Source organism: Gobio gobio (genome assembly GCF_949357685.1).
Source record: "Gobio gobio genome assembly, chromosome: 12".
NCBI classification, from domain to species: Eukaryota; Metazoa; Chordata; class Actinopteri; order Cypriniformes; family Gobionidae; genus Gobio; species Gobio gobio.
Window position 1 is genome coordinate 43,992,893 of NC_137105.1, and position 18,274 is coordinate 44,011,166.

The following is an 18,274-nucleotide window of genomic DNA, read 5'->3' on the forward strand; positions in this document are numbered from 1 at the left end:
ATGATTTATCTTTAATATACATGTAATAAAACTATTTATGGCAAATAAACATAATTTAATTAACTCAGTTATTCAAAACTGATTGTGATTAAGTGGTTCACAGATGTACTGATGGAGTCAGATGTAGTACTCGGACTGCAAAGTTTGTGAATCACTGCTCTACCTCATCTCATCCCTCCACACCCTCATCTCTCTCAGCTTCAACTGCCTGCTCAGATGGAGTGGCTTGTGGGAATGGGAGTGAGATGTACATCTATTACAGACACAAAAAGGGTTGCTTGCGGTTCCTCCTATATCAAGTAATGAGCTTTGGTAGTCATAAAGGGGGAAATAATATAAACGCAACCAACCATACGCTGCTGACTGTTCCGTGTGAGTCAGCGTAGCAGAGAGATTAGCTTTCGTAATAGTGAGAGGGACAATCATAAAAGAGCGGCCAATGCAGGCAGCAGAACATGAAGTTCCACAGATATGGCAACTATCGTTCAGAGTAATTTAATCAGGAACATCGCGTACCAAAAAAAGATTCTCATGCAATTATATATAGCCAAAGAAAGGATAGGACCCTCTCCCTTAACTTCGCCTCCCTCACACGCCTACATGTCTCAGATACTTATTACTTTTGATGCTTTAGCTGGGTACTCAACCAAATAACTAATATGGACAGGAGCCCTCTACCGCCAAGTTAATAATAGCTTCTTTGTGATTGAATAATTCAGACAAGAGTAAATGATGTTGCATCTCATTTGGACTGGATGTTTATTTTACTGATTACCACACGACCAGGGTGGTCAGAGTACTGAAAAAAAGATTTTCTTAATCTGTAATTGTCTTATTTTTACAGTAAAATTCTTTTTTTTAAAAAGAAGAAAAAATATATATTTTTATAGAAATAAATATCTTGTACAATTCAAAAGTTTTTTGTTTTTGAAAGAAGTTTCTTATCAAAAGAATACAGTAATATTGTGAAATTGTTACAAATTTAAAATACATTTATTCTATTTTAAAATGTAATTTATTTATGTGATATTTTCAGCATTACTGCAGTCTTCAGTGTCATCATTCTAATATGATGATGCTAAAGAAATGTTCTTATTGATATTAATGTTGAAAAATGGTGCTGATTAATATTTTGAGGCTTTTTTTTTGGCTTTAAAAATAAACAAACAGAAAGCATTTATTTGAAATATCTTGAATCCTTTGTAACATTATAAATGTCTCGACTGTCATTTTTGCACCTTTGCTAAATAAAGTTTCTTAAAAAAAATCTTAAGGCGACGATACACGAGGCAACTTTTTGAGCAATGTTGTCGAGCGATGTTGCTTGGGCACTTTCCCATTGAGAATAGGGCTACTTTAGATCGGTCGCTGGCCCTGCGTCTCACCTGGTTGACCGTTGACGGCAACATTGCTCAAAAAGTTGTCCAATGTATCATCACCTTTACAGACCCCAAAACTTTGCACAGTTATTTTTTCCAATAATACCCAGAGAGAGGCAGCCAGTAGCATTCCCATAGATGTGGGAAACTAACCTCATAGGACTGCAGCTGACCCTGCAGGTCTCCTTCCTGCTCTAAATCCAGACTAGACACGTCTGTCTCCAACTCATCCAACTGCTTGCACAGTCTCTCAGTGACCTCCTCGTACCAAGACCACTCCTACAACACACATACAGAGCGCAAAGAGAGTGATTGTGTTGCTCATTTCTGTTCATCTATACGAATATCTATATCTATATTCTCCTATGAAATATCGGTTTAATAGTTTTGGATCATTCATAGCTATAGTGCTAATTGACACAATGAGTGCCTGGTTGTAAATTAATTGTATCAGTAAAAGACTATGACAGCATTAGCTTTCTCTGAAAAGAGTGCTTAGATAAGGAGAATGTGGTATGAAATTACAAAGACTGATAAGATTAAGGTGTGAGGAAGTATAATTTCTCTGTACCTGTAGGCGGTGCTGCATTTGGATCCCAAGACTTTGTGCTTGATCCAGTAGATCTGACACATCCTGCTCCACCTCTGCTTGGCCTGGCAGTGCCTCCTCTGGCAACTTTCGGTATAGCAGCTGCACCGTTACAAGGTTCTGCCCAAAATCTTGGAAGTATTTCTGTTACCAGTCAAGAGCAAACAATATGAGAGTCATTGTAATAGGCCAAAACATTTTTTAAACTTATTTTCTCTAAAAAAATAAAAATGAAAATCATTAGTTGGTCAGTTTAAAATATATAGTGTACCTTGTGTCCTCTGAGCTGACTGTGCAGCTGGCTACAGTTGTGTGGCTGTGCATCCTGACTGCGCTGCAGCCGCTCAGAGCCCAGCTCCAGGAGAGCCCGCAGACCCTTCAGAAGAGCTTCAGAGCATCTCTGGAGCTCAACATTATTCTGTCCTGCCGATCTCCCCCGGTCAAGTGCCAAAGTCCATGTGCTGCCCTGCAGACTCTAACAGAACAAACACTTGCATTAGTACGCGTTACACGTCCGGTGACGTCTGTTTTTCTTTAGTGTGCTTCTGTGTTTGCTTGTTTTCTTTGTTTCTTTTTCTCTCCGTTGTCTGTGCAGATTGCAGACACCTGCTGCTGATCACAGCCTTAAAAAAAAAGATTCTTTATTGGCATCAATGGTTCCATGAAGAACCTTTAACATCTATAGAACCCTTTTATTGCACAAAAGGTTATTTGTAGTGGAGAAACGTTCTTTAGATAATTTTGTTTGTCAAACCAATAATTTTTTTTTAGAAGAACTGTCCACTGGTTCTTTGGGAACCTAAAATGGTTATTCTATGGAATCACTGCTGAAAAAGCAGCTTTTTTCCACAATGAAGAATTTTTTGTGGAATGGAAAGTTTCTCTACATGTTAACGTTTTTTTAATGAAACCATCAATGCCAATAAAGAACCTTTATTTTTAAGAGTGATTTTATTGGGCAACTGCTCCGAATTATCCGATTGGCTCAACATGGAGTATCGCCAAGATATAAGTGGTCCAGAACCAACCGAGAGGCAGAGAAAGGGAAGACGATTTGTCTCGCTTCATGTTTTCCCTTGGTCTGTAAACTGTTCATTAATCAGACAAATGTAGTGAAAATAAGTGTAAAGGGTATTTGTAAGGAGTGAGACGTCCCTTGTTTCTTTTAAACATTTAAGTGAAGTTTAATCCACAGTATGACCTTCTCAAGATTTATAAGAAAATATTGCTTGTATCCTCCCTGGGTATTTTACTGTATTTTGTATAATTTCCATAAAATTGTGTTTTAGAACTTCCCAAATACACATTTCGCCCATAAATGTAAATTTTCTCTTGTTTTGTGGATAGACAAGGTTTTTCTCTTTGGATTTTTCTTTTATTAGGCTAGCGGATTATTTTGTTTGTTCATTTTTTTGGGGGGGCTCAGATTTCCTGAGGTAAATTGCATTATATTTTCAATAATTACACTTTATTTGTTTCTCTTTTGTCTGATTTGAGAAACAAAACGTGTCTAGGTCTGGAGACAGGTACATCAACGTCCCCCCAAATTGATGTTGCTCTTTTCTATTTTACCCCTAGACTATGAATTAGGAAAGCAAAAGTGCGTCAGAACTGACCCTTCACTAATAAGCGCTTTACACGTTACTAACCGATCCTACATTAGCAACTATTGCTAAGACAGACAAGTTTGTGAACTTTTCTAAAGTACATTTATGGGGGAAATGTGTATTTGGGAAGTTCTAAAACACGATTTTATGGAAATTATGCAAAATACAGTAAAATACCCAGGGAGGATACAAGCAATATTTTCTTATAAATCTTGAGAAGGTCATGCTGTGGATTAAACTTCACTTAAAGGAACTTAAAATCATTTGCATTATGAGGAGACATGTAAAGAGGAGATGGCATTGTACCAGGTTTCACTTTTTTGCGTAGGCTTTACAAGTGAACTGATGATACCTTGAGACTTGAAAAATCCTTGAGAAGTTTGGTTATGTCTCTCGTCTGCATTTCACTGGCATTCAACGCAGATACTGGAATCTCTAACAGATGCTGTCTAGTCTGTTTAGGCAGGAAATAAAAACACGTAGAAAGGCAGAATCAGTCTCTTAGCTTCTGAGAAATGTGTTCTGTCAGCCACTTGTATGAATTTTCCTGATATGAATCAGTAGTAGTACAAAAATAGTCAATTAAAAATTTACTAAAAAAAACGAAAAACAAATTGCAGATTAACTGCTTAATGTTGTCCGTTCTTAGTTAACTACAGAGGTAGTACAAAAATAGTCAATTTAAAAATTTACAAAAAAACCTAATTGCAGATTAACTGCTTCATATTGTTCTTTCTTAGTTAACCACATTACAGTTAAAAAGTTTAGGCTCATAAAGGTTTTTTTAAAGAAATGAAGAGACTTTAGATCTCGCAATTCTGACTTTATAACTCAAAAAATCCTAGGAAAAAAATTTATCATGGTTTCCACAAAAATATTAAGCAGCAAAACTGTTTTCAGCATTGGTAAGAAATGTTTCTTGAGCACCAAATCATCCAATCAGAATGATTCCTGAAAGATCATGTGACACTGAAGACTGGAGTAATGATGCTGACATTTTTTACTGTATTTTTAATCAAATAAATGCAGCTTTGGTGAGCATAAGAGACAGTATGGAAGCTTGTTTCTGCCACAGAATAAAAAATAAAAATGTGAAGTGAATTGATGATACATTGACACTTGAAATGTCCTTGAGAAGTATTGAGAAGAATTGCAGTATGCATTTCACTGGAAATTATCTCTCAATTCTGACTTTATAACTCACAATTGTGAGTTTATAACTCGCAATTCTGACATTTTTTCCTCAGAATTATAAGATGTAAAAATACAATTGTGAGACAAAAAGTAGCAATTATCTTTTAAAATGTTTTATTCTGTGGCGAAACAAGCTTCCATAACACAGACATCAGAAAATGCACACATTCACTTGTTTAGTAAGCATTTTGCAGGGCTAAAACTGACCTCTGAAGAACTGATGTCCTGACATGACCCCAGTGTCTCAGACGTTTCCTTCAATGAAGTGAGAAGCTGGACCAAACTCTCTTGATATTCACCTCCTTCTTCAGACTGTGACACATCACTGAGAGTTGCTGTGTGCTGAAATGAGTGTTGCTGAGACTGGCTGCTGCTCTGATCAACGATAGCCTCGATCAGATCTCTCTGTATTTCCTAGAGATTTGGAAGGGCAGTATTTAGTCATACAAATATTTCAAAATGGGCAGTACATAAAAATAAAATGATACAGTTGATACAAATGATACACAGTTTACAGTTGGATTTCACATGGAATTACCAGAATTGTATCTTCCTGTGGCACACATTGTTTGTGCTGGGAGGAGAGCACAAGAGGAACTGTGGCGTCCTTGGGTTTTGTCTCTGTCCGTGTCTGGTCATCATCAGTAACATTTACTGCCTCTGTGTCGGGTGGCTTTGGGGTCAAACCTTCCATATGAACAGCCACTTTCACTTGATCACTAATTTCTGTATTTATAGATACTTTGTTCAGATCTACAGATTCGGACCGTTTGATCGATTCATTGGCATCACTTGCTGAGTCTGTTCCCGGCTTTGCTGGTACTGCTTCAGTCAACTTGGTTTCTTTCTCATTTAGCTTTTCCTCAGCTCTGTTTGCACTGTCAGGATTTAGACAACGGTCATCTGTAAATTCTTCAAAGTGTTGGGATGTTAGTGCAGGTAGACAACTTGACTCTTCAGTAACTGGTCTGCTGTCTATGTCAGGCATTTCCAAGGATCCAGGAGGCTCCAGTGAACAACTTCCAGTGTCAGTCTCCTGTAATACATGCTTGATTGCAGCAAAATCGTTTTCTTCTTCAGGAGATGATTCCTAAAGATGAAACAAAGCATTACGCCATGGGATTTTACCATGGGTAAAAAGCAAGTATTTTGGTATCTAAAACCACCTTAACCATGGTAAAAAAAAATCCACTTCAACATTATAATAAAAGACACCAATGTTCAATAAAGAGTTATTTTATCCAAATAATTATTCCACCAAGTAATATGCACTACCGTTCAAAAGTTTGGGATCAAGGACACATTAAATTGATCAAAAGTGACAGCAAAGAAATATTCAAAAGTTTAAATGTTACAATTTATAACAAAATATTTATATTTCAAATAAACTCTCTTTTGAATTTTCTCTTAATCAAATACAAAAAAAATGTATTACTGTTTTTAAAAAAAAGCAATATTAAACTGTTCAACACTGATAATTACAATAAATATTGGTAACACTTTATTTTACCATGCCTATTACTAGGGCTGGGCAAAATAATAGATTTTTCGATTAATAATTTTTTTTTTTTTTTAGATTTTTCACATATTTATTTCCACAAACATTGAACATAAGATTAACGTAATTCTAATTACTAGTCTTCTCCACTAGATGTCACCCTCTTATTTGCCTTGTGCGATGTTACAAAGGAGCGAGAGGCGCGCCTGTCATTCATTCATTCAATGCTTAAATGGCGGCTTCCGGTGCGTTGTGACATTTGTAATGCTAAGGTGAAATGCTGTAGTAATACTACACATCTGCGGAACCATTTGATGAGACATCACCCAGACCTTGCAACACCCCCACAGCCGAGCACACAACCGCTAAAAATAGATCACATACATGCGAATGCTTGCCTTGCATTATGATCATTGCATTAAAATTTAGCGTTCACTTAAGCACGTACGTTATCCATTATAGACATATTCAAATCAACTGAGGCAATAGACAGCGCAGTACCAATAATTCAAACCTAATAGTTTATATTATAAACAGATTTCCTCAAATAAAAGTTAGTCCACATAAGTCAGCACGTTTAGGTATTGTTGTTCGTTACCACAGCAACTACTTGTGTCCAAATACTAAATATAGTGTTTGTATTAAATCTATATTCATTTAGTTTTGAATCGAGAATTGAAATCGAAACGATTTGAGAGCTTGAGAATCGAAATAAAATCGAATTGGAACATCTGAATCGATAATCAGCCCTACCTATTACACATTTTACATGTAGTTACTATAGTAATAACAGTCAATCCCGCATCGTTACTAGGGGTGTAACGATTCACTAATTTTATCGCTGAATCGATTGTAAATCCTGACGATGCATAGGCTATGCATTGATCTTGAAACATGTATTTTTTAATGGGTAATTGTTGATTTCGGTCAATAAAGCATTGTAAATTGCGATTCAGTGCTTTAAAATATATAAACATTAAATTACTACATGCGCATATAAAAAAAAGCAGAATCAAATTGAATTTTAATGTAAATCTAACAATCTGAATTAGAAAAAAATCTTTCTTTAATCGAAAACCTATGAATCTTGAATCAAATCGATTCGCTGTCTACATAAGATTCATAGCCCTTACAGTTACATGCAATTAACCCTTAACCAAACCTTAACTCTAACCCTAATTATATAGTAAGTACATGTAGTTAATTACTATTACTTAGTACTTAATAGTATGATTATAATGTAACAAGGACAATTATTTAATTATGCTGAAAATTCAGCTTTTTCTATCATAGGAATGAATTACAAATACATTGCAGCCATTGTTAACATAAGAAACTTCTTTCAAAGACATTGTAAAAAGAAAAAAAGCATAGAGACTCCAAACTTTTGAACAGTAGTGTAGTTCATTATTCTAATGAACAGCTTGTGATTGCCAAACAACAAAGCAAATTATCCCATTCATACAGAATATACAGTTAGATGTGTATGTTTATTGACATTTTACAATGCCTTTGAGCAGGGCTCATTCAATCAAAGTCAGAATTACACATTTCACAAAGAGGAATGTGAGGAATGATGATGATGATGTCAGCCTGCCTGCCATAAACCAATAAATCACAAAGTTAGTTCCTGAGAGTCAAGTAACTCCATTGCGGCCAGTCTATACCTTAGCAACACACTCTGTTACAGCAGAGGCAGCGTCCGTCTCCTCAACAGTGGTCTCATCTGGGTCCTGGTACAGAGAAAGAAAAAAAATATTAGAGATGATGGTTCAGAGTATTAGAAGAATAGACTCCCGTATCAGAAGAACAGACTCCCTAAAGACAAAGGAGGAGAGCAGCTGTTGCTGAAAGAAGTGGAGGAGTTCTATCCGGCATTCTGCAATGAATGAAGCCTTAGTCCTCAGAAAGGAAAAGCACAAGAGCTTGTTCGCAAAGCTGACGGAATTATAAAACAAATTGAGACATTTATAATAGCATAAACTCGAGTAACAACAGTGCTGAGAAAATTGTGATCATGCAATTCCAGGACTAACAAAAGCATGAAATGGTCACTGTAACATGACCAATCCCTGTGAAAACATAGCATAGAGAAATATAAATATAAAATATAAAGATTCACATACATTTATTTATATCTGTATGTATAATTTCTATTCCTAAATGTATATAAATAAAACATGTAACATGCAAATAAACAGCCATAGCAAAAAGCGGTCCAGAGTGTATACAAGAAGTACAGAAATGTAATCCTATTCAAGGTTTGGCGAAGGGATGCATCAAGACTGGGAGATAAATTGGAGGTTTTGGAGGCTTTACCTCTGGAACACTGCCTGTGAGAGTTCCTGAGGACGAAGACTGACTGTCTTCATCATCCTCCTCATTGTAAAGGCCTTCCATGGACACCTGCTTCACCAGGGTTATGCGAGGACATATTATTCTTTAAGTTTTATAGTGACAGAAGCTGATTTAGTCTTATTTAGTCCTAAAATGACTTATCTTAGATGTGTTCTGAGCTTGAGTGGGCATGACTTTGAGGTGTATTTTTGATTGAGCTGCATGACTTACCATCATATCGCCAGAGTTAAAGTGTGGCATCGTGAATTCTGTGGTTTGGTCTGAAGGGAGAATAATTTCAGATGGCTGTCCAATAGAGGCCTGAAAATAAAATCAGCAAACTATTCAGTTTCATCAAGTTTTAAAACTTGGACAAAAGATCATGAGAAAAGCAATGGGATCATCTTTACAGCACACTACTGCCTTTGCCAATAAAGCCATGTCTGTAATGATTTATGATGCACCATATTGAGGTTTTAAAGCACTTCTTTCACGTACAATCAGAAAATTCAAGGTTCCCACACATCCCTTCTCTAACTTGGCTTTAAATCCCCCCTTTTAAATTTTCTCCTCCTCTCATTCCCATAGACATGAAAGTAAAGAGGAGAGGTCACCCGCTGGTCACGGTCACAAAAAAACAAAAACAAATTTAATGCACTTTTGTAAGATGAAATAATATGTTCTTATTAGATTTTAAATGACCTGCGATCTAGTTAGATATTTCATTATAACTGTCTGCATTTGATGCTGAAAAGTTTGTAAATGGATGTGTCAGAACTGGTGAAAAAAAAATATTTCATCAAGAGTTTCAAAGCTTACTTTTGTATTTATTTTCATAAATATAAAGGAGATGCCTGTACTGAAACTGACATTTCCAGCAATGTCTTGTGGTATGAAATTCATGTAAAAGTTATCATTAAAAATGCCATTTCAAGTAGTGCGACATAATTAAAAATTCATAATTAAAAATCATCTATCATTAAAACCTAAATATAATTATTGCGCACAGTTTTATGGGCTCACATTATTAAAAGACAACAAGAAATATTTGAACTTTTAAAAAACAAATTCACACCATTAGAATATTTAAGTGAGCCCTTCTGCCACACAAGAGAAGAAATTGTTGAATAAAGTCATTATTTTGTTGTTGTTTTTTTGCGCACAACAAGTGTTCTCGTCACTTCATAACATTAAGGTTCAACCACTGGAGTCACATGGACTATTTTAACGATGTCTTTACTACCTTTCTGGGCCTTGAAAGTAGTAATAACGTTGTGGTCTAGGTGGGGTCGGAAAGCTCTCGGATTTCATCAAACATATCTTCATTTGTGATCCGAAGATGAACGAAGATCTTATAGATTTGGAACGACATGAGGGTGAGTAATTCATGACAGAATTTTTATTTTTTGGTGAACTAACCCTTTAACATTTATACTGTATAAGTTGTAACTTAAAATGTTTATGTTATAAAAAACAAGGTATTTGTAAAATACCATAACTACTGAAAGCAGCTTTTCATGAACTAAATAAGCTAAAACGCACTCCAGCTCAGTAAACAGAAAACCTCAGACATTTGGTAAATCCCAACCAAACCATTAGAGCGACAGACCCTTAACGCTGTGTTCCGCTCCACACTGAGCTGCAGTAGTTCCTGGATGGGCTGCAGGAGCTCTTGAGCCCGGTGGAAGGCAGTGAGAGTTTGCTCTGCCTCGGTAGGAAGCCCCAGGCCTGGCCTGCAGTTCTCAATCTCATCAATGGTCCTCTTCATAGACTGAATATTATCCAGAATGACCTGTTACAGAAGTTAGGAGGGATATGAGATACTGTAAATGTTTACAGTCCCAACAGAGGATCGAAAGATACAATGTACAGTACCTGTTAGTGGTGCAACGGATCACAAAACTCACGGTTCAGATCAACTACGGATCATGAGTCACGGATCGGATCATTTTTCGGATCAGAATAAAAGGGGGAGGAGACCATTTTTATTTGCTTCCCATTTATTACATGAAAACGTTTGGTGTTAACATAACCTATATGGTTTATAGGTTAACAAGGAACTTTTGGTGTTAACAAAAATATGGTTTTAACAAAAATAAAATAAATAAATAACAATCTGAATAAATCAAATGTTACTCAGTTGTTAAAGTGTAACATGTAAAAAACAACCTGAGACGTGAAAATGGGCCTGAGCTTATATATTATATAGACCTCAGTCACTGTGAGAGAGTAGACCTCTCTCACACTTGTCAGCATTGCAATTCTCTTTGTAGGCCTATACAGTATTTTATAGATATCATGTTTAAACGCACTACACTTAAACAACGTTTTACTGAATTCATTACTTTGTATTTAGTAGATGTATATTTTACGTTGCTCATGCAAGTTGCAAAACAGGCAATAGATATGTTAAAATAACAAACATTTTAAATTAAAACTTACAATAGACAAAACGACTCTCGTCTTTTCTTTCGTTTTTAAATCTTTTTACAAGAAATCCTGCAGGTCATAAAGAACTTTGTATTTTCACCTCCAAGAAAGGACAGGTGCTCGCCATTATTTCTCCTTGTTTACTTAAAGGCCGTTTTCCTTGCTTTAGGCTACTCGAGGCAAAAAGCCGTGTGTTGACTTTAAAACCTGAGTAGACGTTACATTATATGCATCTGTGGTGGAATTACTAGATTTTCGCATCGATACATGTTTGTTTTAATGTGGATGCGCTGTCACTTTAATTCAGCGCCAGCACATCAAAAGATAGACTCTGTGCGGAAACGATCGCAGCACAGGCACAGCTGTATGGCCACGCGCTTCTGGAACGCACTGATGGACCGAAGCCGCATGCAGTGTGAAAGCTGTATCCGTTAACAAGGGTACAGAACAAATACGCACCGCATACGCGCTGCAAACGGAGTATGTGTGAAACGGGCGTCAGCAGGTGCCATGCTCGATGTATGCGCCACTTTCATACGGCTTTCTCGTGCCACAGTGCATACTGTTACAGTTTTGTCCACCACCCTTCCGTCATCATTATATTTCACGGGGAAGCAAAATGCTCCCGTACGCGATTTGACTGATGCGGGAGGCTTTTCAAGTTCTTCTACTTCTCCGCTAGCCACTGCTGACTGATTAACATGCCCTGTTCATGAACACGTGTTTCTCTGAAACTCGAGTTTAAAGGAACGAGATCACTTAAAAAGCAATATCGGCAGAAAAACTGTCATTTAGTCTGCGATCGCTAAACAATTCTGATTAATCCACAAGTTAAAAAAAAAAGCGCAATAAATCCGCGGGTCACGTGCGTGCCGAACCGTGGGTCCAGATCCGTACGCATCACGGATCAACTACGACCCGTTACACCCCTAGTACCTGTATGTCCTCAAGTTGTTCCTCAGGAGAAATGTTCTCGGTGTCAGTGGTGGAAAGGATTGTTCTGATCTTGGTTATATTATTCTCCATTGTCTTCACCTCTGTTTCAATGGCATCCATCTCCTACACAAGAGTTATAAGTGAATTAAAATAATAATAAAAAAATGATAACTGTAAATCCTAACATTTACATGTTATGTAAATCTTACGGTAAATACAAAATCCTTTAATGTTTATTGAATGTAATGTTATTTCTTACAGCCGCTAGGTGCTGAAGGTGGGAGAGAGGGTCCAGAACGCTTTGCTGCATAAGTGTGATATTTTGTATATCGAGGTGGAGGAGCTGTTGTTGAGGGGTGGTGTCACACACCGAAGAGATCTCCTGCAGGGTCGGCAGGAAGGCCTTCAGAGCTGCCTTGTATCCCTCCGATTCATCCAGCATCATCTACAGACACGCCACAAGAGTTGCTAACAAGTTGCTACATAAGGTCTACATAAGGTACGGCATGTCTCACTAGAAATGACCTGTAAACGGCCTCAGTGTGAGGCTTTGACCTGACCTTGAGGGAGTTAGCGTGACTGTGGATGCATTTTGCAGTGGTGTAGGTTCTTGGGGCGACCAGCCAGGACTGAGCCTCTCTCAACCAGCAGTTGGAGCTATTGAGTAAACCCTCATAGTCCTGCAGACTGGCGGGGATCTGACGGGAGCAAAACACAAGGCACAAGCAGTCATGGTTGCTATCAGTGGCATTATGTGTTGGTTTATGTAGTGAAAAAAGGATTATGGGTAACATCTGACTTTGCTGATGAGGGCGGTCCTGTGCTCGGCCTGTTTGGCTGTGGTCTGGTAGAGCTGCAGTGGCTCCGTGAGCTGGTCCATGAGGACGTGTGCTCTCTCAGGCTGTTGCTCAGCCAGATCCTGCACCTCAGCCTCCAGCTCAGCGATCCGAGTGTGCCACTGGTCCAGCTCATCCCATATACGCTGCACAAACGCATACATTAGACTACAATTAGTGTAGACAACATATTTCATTGGACACAAGTGAAAAATGTGAGAGACGGAAGAACAGCTAATTAAATATGTCATGAGTAAAGCCTTAATATTTTACTATTTTTATACAATTCCATTTATTATACTTTAAAGAAGTTTTCTGTTCATACAGTAAGTGTTCACATTCTTTCTCTCTTTCAATACATTGTTTTTCAGAATATTTGTTGCATTTTTTGTATTATATAAAATGTGCTGCAACTAATGTCAATCTAAATAATATCGTAATACATAAATTAGTTTTGGCATTTATAATAAATGTTGTTTATAACGAATTCCACTGTTTGTTTTATATTGTATTTTTCATCCTGTTCTGAATACTGTTAAATATAAAGGATTTGTTGTGTTATGAGCGAACTAAAACTTGTTTATAGTGTTTATAATGTTTGTAAATGTTTTGTTTTAATTAACAGTATTACTACATTATTTCTGAATGTAATAATAAAATTACTGCTGTCGAATTGATTAATTGTGATTAATCGCATCCAAAATAAATGTTTGTTTACATAATATATGTGTGTACTGTGCATAATTATGATGTTTATTGAAATACACACACGTGCATGTATTTAAGAAATATGTGCATGTATATACTGTAAATGCATTTATATAATTTATATTATATATAAATATTTAATATATATAAATATAACTGTTTTCTTTAATATATACATGCATGTGTGTGTATTCAAACATACACAAATTATACACAGTACACATACACAAATTATGTAAGCACAAACTTTTGTTTTGGATGCGATTAATCGATTTGACAGCCCTAAATAAAATGTGACTTATACATCGATGTGACATCTGTTTTTTTTCTCACACCAATGCAATTTTTGACCCATGCAACTTATAAAATACAGAGTAAAAAATACAATAAAAGTATAAGAAAACAAATAAATAAGAAAATAAACAGAACCAAATAATACAATTAAAAATGAAGCTGCCTGAGTAATAGCTCATGTTTTTCCACTGGTAATAATGGAAAGATATTTTCAATAATGTGCATGTGGAGATGAGAAGGGAACAAGTACCTTTTGTGTACGTTCAGCCTCAGAACAATTAGGACTTGTTTGCTTTAGCAGGGCCTGCACACAATTCAAGCCCACCGTCACCTCTCTAACCTGCTCACCCATTTTATGGAGAGGACCACTTCTCTCCAACACCATACCCAACTGAAACAAAGAGTTACAATTGTATTAGGTTTAAATTAAACAACACAAAGACACTCAAACCATAAGTGGCATATTATATATATATATATATGTTAAATATGCCACATATGTTATGTGTTTATAGGTTATAATGAAACAATGGAGACTGCCTTTTTCAAAAGTACAAAGGATTTTTTTAGTTAAGAATTTTTTCTAGAATCCCTTATTGATATCTATATTCATATAAACATGAAATAAAATTCATACACCGATCAGGCATAACAGGTGAAGTGAATAACACTGATTATCTCTTCATCACTGCACCTGTTAATGTTGATATATTATGATATATTAGGCAGCAAGTGAACATTTTATCCTCAAAGTTGATGTGTTGAAGCAGGAAAAATTGGCAAGTTTGAGCGAGTTTGACAAGGGCCAAATTGTGATGGCTAGACGACTGGGTCAGAGCATCTCCAAAACTGCAGCTCTTGTGGGGTGTTTCCGGTCTGCAGTGGTCAGTATCTATCAAAAGTGGTCCAAGGAAGGAGCAGTGGTGAACCGGCGACAGGGTCATGGGCGGCCAAGGCTCATTGATGCATGTGGGGAGTGAAGGCTGGCCTGTGTGGTCCGATCAAACAGACAAACTAAAGTTAAAGTTAATGCTGGTTCTGAAAGAAAGGTGTCAGAATACACAGTGCATTGCAGTTTGTTGTGTATGGAGCTGCATAGCCTCAGACCAGTCAGGGTGCCCATGCTGACCCCTGTCCACTGCCGAAAGCACCAACAGTGGGCATGTGATAATCAGAACTGGACCACAGAGCAATGGAAGAAGGTGGCCTTGTCTGATGAATCGCGTTTAGTTTTACATCACGTGGATGGTCGGGTGCGTGTGCATCGCTTACCTGGGGAACACATGGCACCAGGATGCACTATGGGAAGAAGGCAAGCCGGCGGAGGCAGTGTGATGCTTTGGGCAAAGTTCTGCTGGGAAACCTTGGGTCCTGCCATCCACGTGGATGTTACTTTGACACGTACCACCTACCTAAGCATTGTTAACCTTCATGTAAGCGGTATTCCCTGGTGGCTGTGGCCTCTTTCTGCAGGATAATGCGCCCTGCCACAAAGCAAAAATGGTTCAGGAATGGTTTGAGGAGCACAACAGTGAGTTTGTGGTGTTGACTTGGCCTCCAAATCCCCCAGATTTCAATACAATCGAGCGTCTGAGGGATGTGCTGAACAAACAAGTCCGATCCATGGAGTCCCCACCTCGCCACTTACAGGAATTAAAGGATCTGCTGCTAACATCTTGGTGCTAGATACCACAGCACACAATCAGGGGTCTAGTGGAGTCCATGCCTCAATGGGTCAGAGCTGTTGTTTTGGCCACAAAAGGGGGACCATTACAATATTAGGAAGGTGGTCATAATGTTATGTCTGGTGTGTGTATATATACACATACACACAATAAGCTTTTCCCAGCATTAAACACACTCTACCTACAACTAAAACAATGCATGATCTCACAGTATAATTAAATAAAGATAAATAAAATAAATACTTTGTCCTTAGCCTCCTGCAGGGAGACGTTGAGCTCGTTCTGTAAGATTTGAATATCTGATGGTACACAGCTCCATCTCTTCTGCACTCTGTCCATGACATCCTGCAATCGAGCCTTTTGTGACACCAAATCCCCTTTGACTTCCTACAGTGTGATACAACACAATGAACACAATTTCAACAGCAAACACTGCAGAAACAGACTCTCCTTGTAAAAAAAAAAACACGCTATAAAGCACCAACCTGTAGTTGTTCAGCAGCTGACTCAGACTGTAAAACCGTCAAAAGAGAGAGAACATTCTGCTGAATGACACTCATCTCCTCCTGCACACGACCCAACTCCTGGATCTCAAAAAGCACCTCCCGACGGATGTTATTGCTCTGATCTCTGAGACTATACACGGAAAAGGTCTGTTAATGTAGATTCTGAACATTTTCTCAACATATATGCGTTTATCTGCATGTGTGTATAAGGCCGTTTTCACACCTATAGATAGTTTGTTTTGTTCCGAAACAGGGACTTAATTTGTTACAATGTTGCATTTTCTTCTTGGTTTCGGTTCGCTTTCACAAGGCAACCTTTCAAAGCGTACCAAAATATGTTCACACAAGTCACATGCAAGTACAATTGTCTCTTATTGGTCAGAGATTCCTCTGTGTCATCCCTCAAGATCAAGTTCGCTCCATGAGCTTATTGTGGTTTTATTTGTAAATGCCGAGACACACGCAAACACTATACGAATGTAGCCATCTTTCCCGCTGTTAAATTATATACTACATTCATTTTAATACTGCAGCAAATTCAAACACGCTCTCTCTGGATCTCCCAGCACTGTCTAGAGTTAACAGTGTCAAAACTTTACGAATGTATTAATGCAGCTAGATTTAGGAATCAAGGCTTCATTGGGACAGCATTCTCGCACGAAGAAGCGCAATTACACAACATTTTAAGATGAAGAGGTGCTCTTTTGGTCTTCAACTGTGATATCTAATGTGCCCACTCACAGAATCAGAGACTAATTACCATTTACATTTCCCATTATGAATTATAGTACCATTTGGTTTGTACCTCAAGTGAAATGTCCCACCTTGTTCAGGCGGTCTCAGAGCGATTGGTTTTGGTGCGTATCCGAGCACAATTGCCATGTTCGCACATGCCTAAACGAACAGAACCAAGGGAGAAAATGCACCAAGTTCCAAAAAAAACGCTCCGGTGGGAAAGCACCCCAAGTCTTACCTTCTGCACTGTCCCTGTAAAGGATGCAAGTCCTGACAGATTTGAGGAGACACTTTCAGCTGTTGCAAATTTGAGACCCCAAGCAAACGTGCCAGATGGTGTTGTAGAGAGGCAAGTGTATGATGCTCCTGCTCGATCCCATCTTGAAGGTGCTCAGTGAGGCTCAGAACACCTTGAAGATCCACCAGGGATCCCGTCACCATAGATAAGTCGGGGAGATCATTCTGCAGACTGCTAAGACCTTCCTTTGATTTATTGAGCTGCACAGCAAACCCAAAAATGAAGAGAAACTGCATTAATCATATTAAAAGCTGTATATATATATATATATATATATATATATATATATAAATAAAATATATTATCAATTATTCTTTATAAAAATAAATAAATTCATTAAAATTAATAAAAGCTTTTACATACACGTATCACAAAGTCTCTCCACTCTGCTTCTTTATGACACGTGCTGGCTTTGAGTGATTCCACTCTGCACTGCAACACTGCCCAAGACCTCCACAGATGTCCCAGCATCAGATCCACAGGAGCATTGCATCGACGACCTGGGCAGCTTTCACTCAATTCCTCCAGTCTTTTAGCAAGGTTCTTCAGCTCTGTCTGGATCACCTGCAGAGACAATTTCAATGCTTGCTAATTTAGCATTGTTATGAGATGAAAAGTAGCACAAGGAACCATTCATACAGCATAAAAACAAGAGTTTTAGAAGTAAGAATACTTCTCAAGCAAGTTTTCATTGGTCCCGAAATCATTTCAAGAGTTTCAATTGTATTATTCCAATGCATTTAAACCATGCATAACATGCATGATAAACACAATGGAATTAGGTTATTCTATACAGTGACTATTAATAGCATATAAATGACCACAAACCTTTACTTTCAGCTGTTGTTCTTTGCAGGCTTCAGAATCAGTCAGTTTTTGACTTGAGCATTTTGATATTTGAGAATCAATGTTTCTGAGAATTTGGCTCATTTCTTCATGATGACTCATATGCACAATTTGGTTTCTCATGCACCTAAATTATAGGAGAAAAAGTGAACCATTAAAGGCAGCCAAACAAAACTGGCTACATTTCATTTAACCGAATAGATTCAAACTAATTGTTTCAGACCATGTTTTCAGAGGAAAATGTTTCCAAGTAATGTACCATATATGGCAGACATTTAAAGAGCTTTGTGAGAACATTTGATTATTTGTAAAAGTATTTTCCCTATTATCTGTCCCCACACAAAACAATTATAAAATGAATTTCGAATTTGATACGAAAATGTCAACAACAATCAA

General features: G+C 37.5%; 1 protein-coding gene across 1 annotated transcript in view; it reads right to left on the minus strand.

The window, feature by feature from the left end:
* The window catches only part of syne2a (spectrin repeat containing, nuclear envelope 2a), a gene marked incomplete at its 5' end in the record, with an annotated part of 120,539 nt that overhangs the window by 43,000 nt on the left and 59,265 nt on the right, over positions 1-18,274 (minus strand). The window contains 20 exons of the mRNA XM_079831393.1: positions 1,533-1,658; positions 1,951-2,112; positions 2,240-2,443; positions 3,928-4,029; positions 4,977-5,183; positions 5,308-5,859; positions 7,935-8,000; positions 8,587-8,676; positions 8,836-8,925; positions 10,214-10,396; positions 11,971-12,093; positions 12,230-12,415; positions 12,531-12,668; positions 12,770-12,952; positions 14,059-14,199; positions 15,737-15,880; positions 15,979-16,129; positions 16,973-17,232; positions 17,396-17,596; positions 17,861-18,005. Coding sequence (XP_079687519.1) covers positions 1,533-1,658; positions 1,951-2,112; positions 2,240-2,443; positions 3,928-4,029; positions 4,977-5,183; positions 5,308-5,859; positions 7,935-8,000; positions 8,587-8,676; positions 8,836-8,925; positions 10,214-10,396; positions 11,971-12,093; positions 12,230-12,415; positions 12,531-12,668; positions 12,770-12,952; positions 14,059-14,199; positions 15,737-15,880; positions 15,979-16,129; positions 16,973-17,232; positions 17,396-17,596; positions 17,861-18,005 — 3,454 coding nt within the window. The remainder of the gene's footprint in view (positions 1-1,532; positions 1,659-1,950; positions 2,113-2,239; positions 2,444-3,927; positions 4,030-4,976; positions 5,184-5,307; positions 5,860-7,934; positions 8,001-8,586; positions 8,677-8,835; positions 8,926-10,213; positions 10,397-11,970; positions 12,094-12,229; positions 12,416-12,530; positions 12,669-12,769; positions 12,953-14,058; positions 14,200-15,736; positions 15,881-15,978; positions 16,130-16,972; positions 17,233-17,395; positions 17,597-17,860; positions 18,006-18,274) is intronic.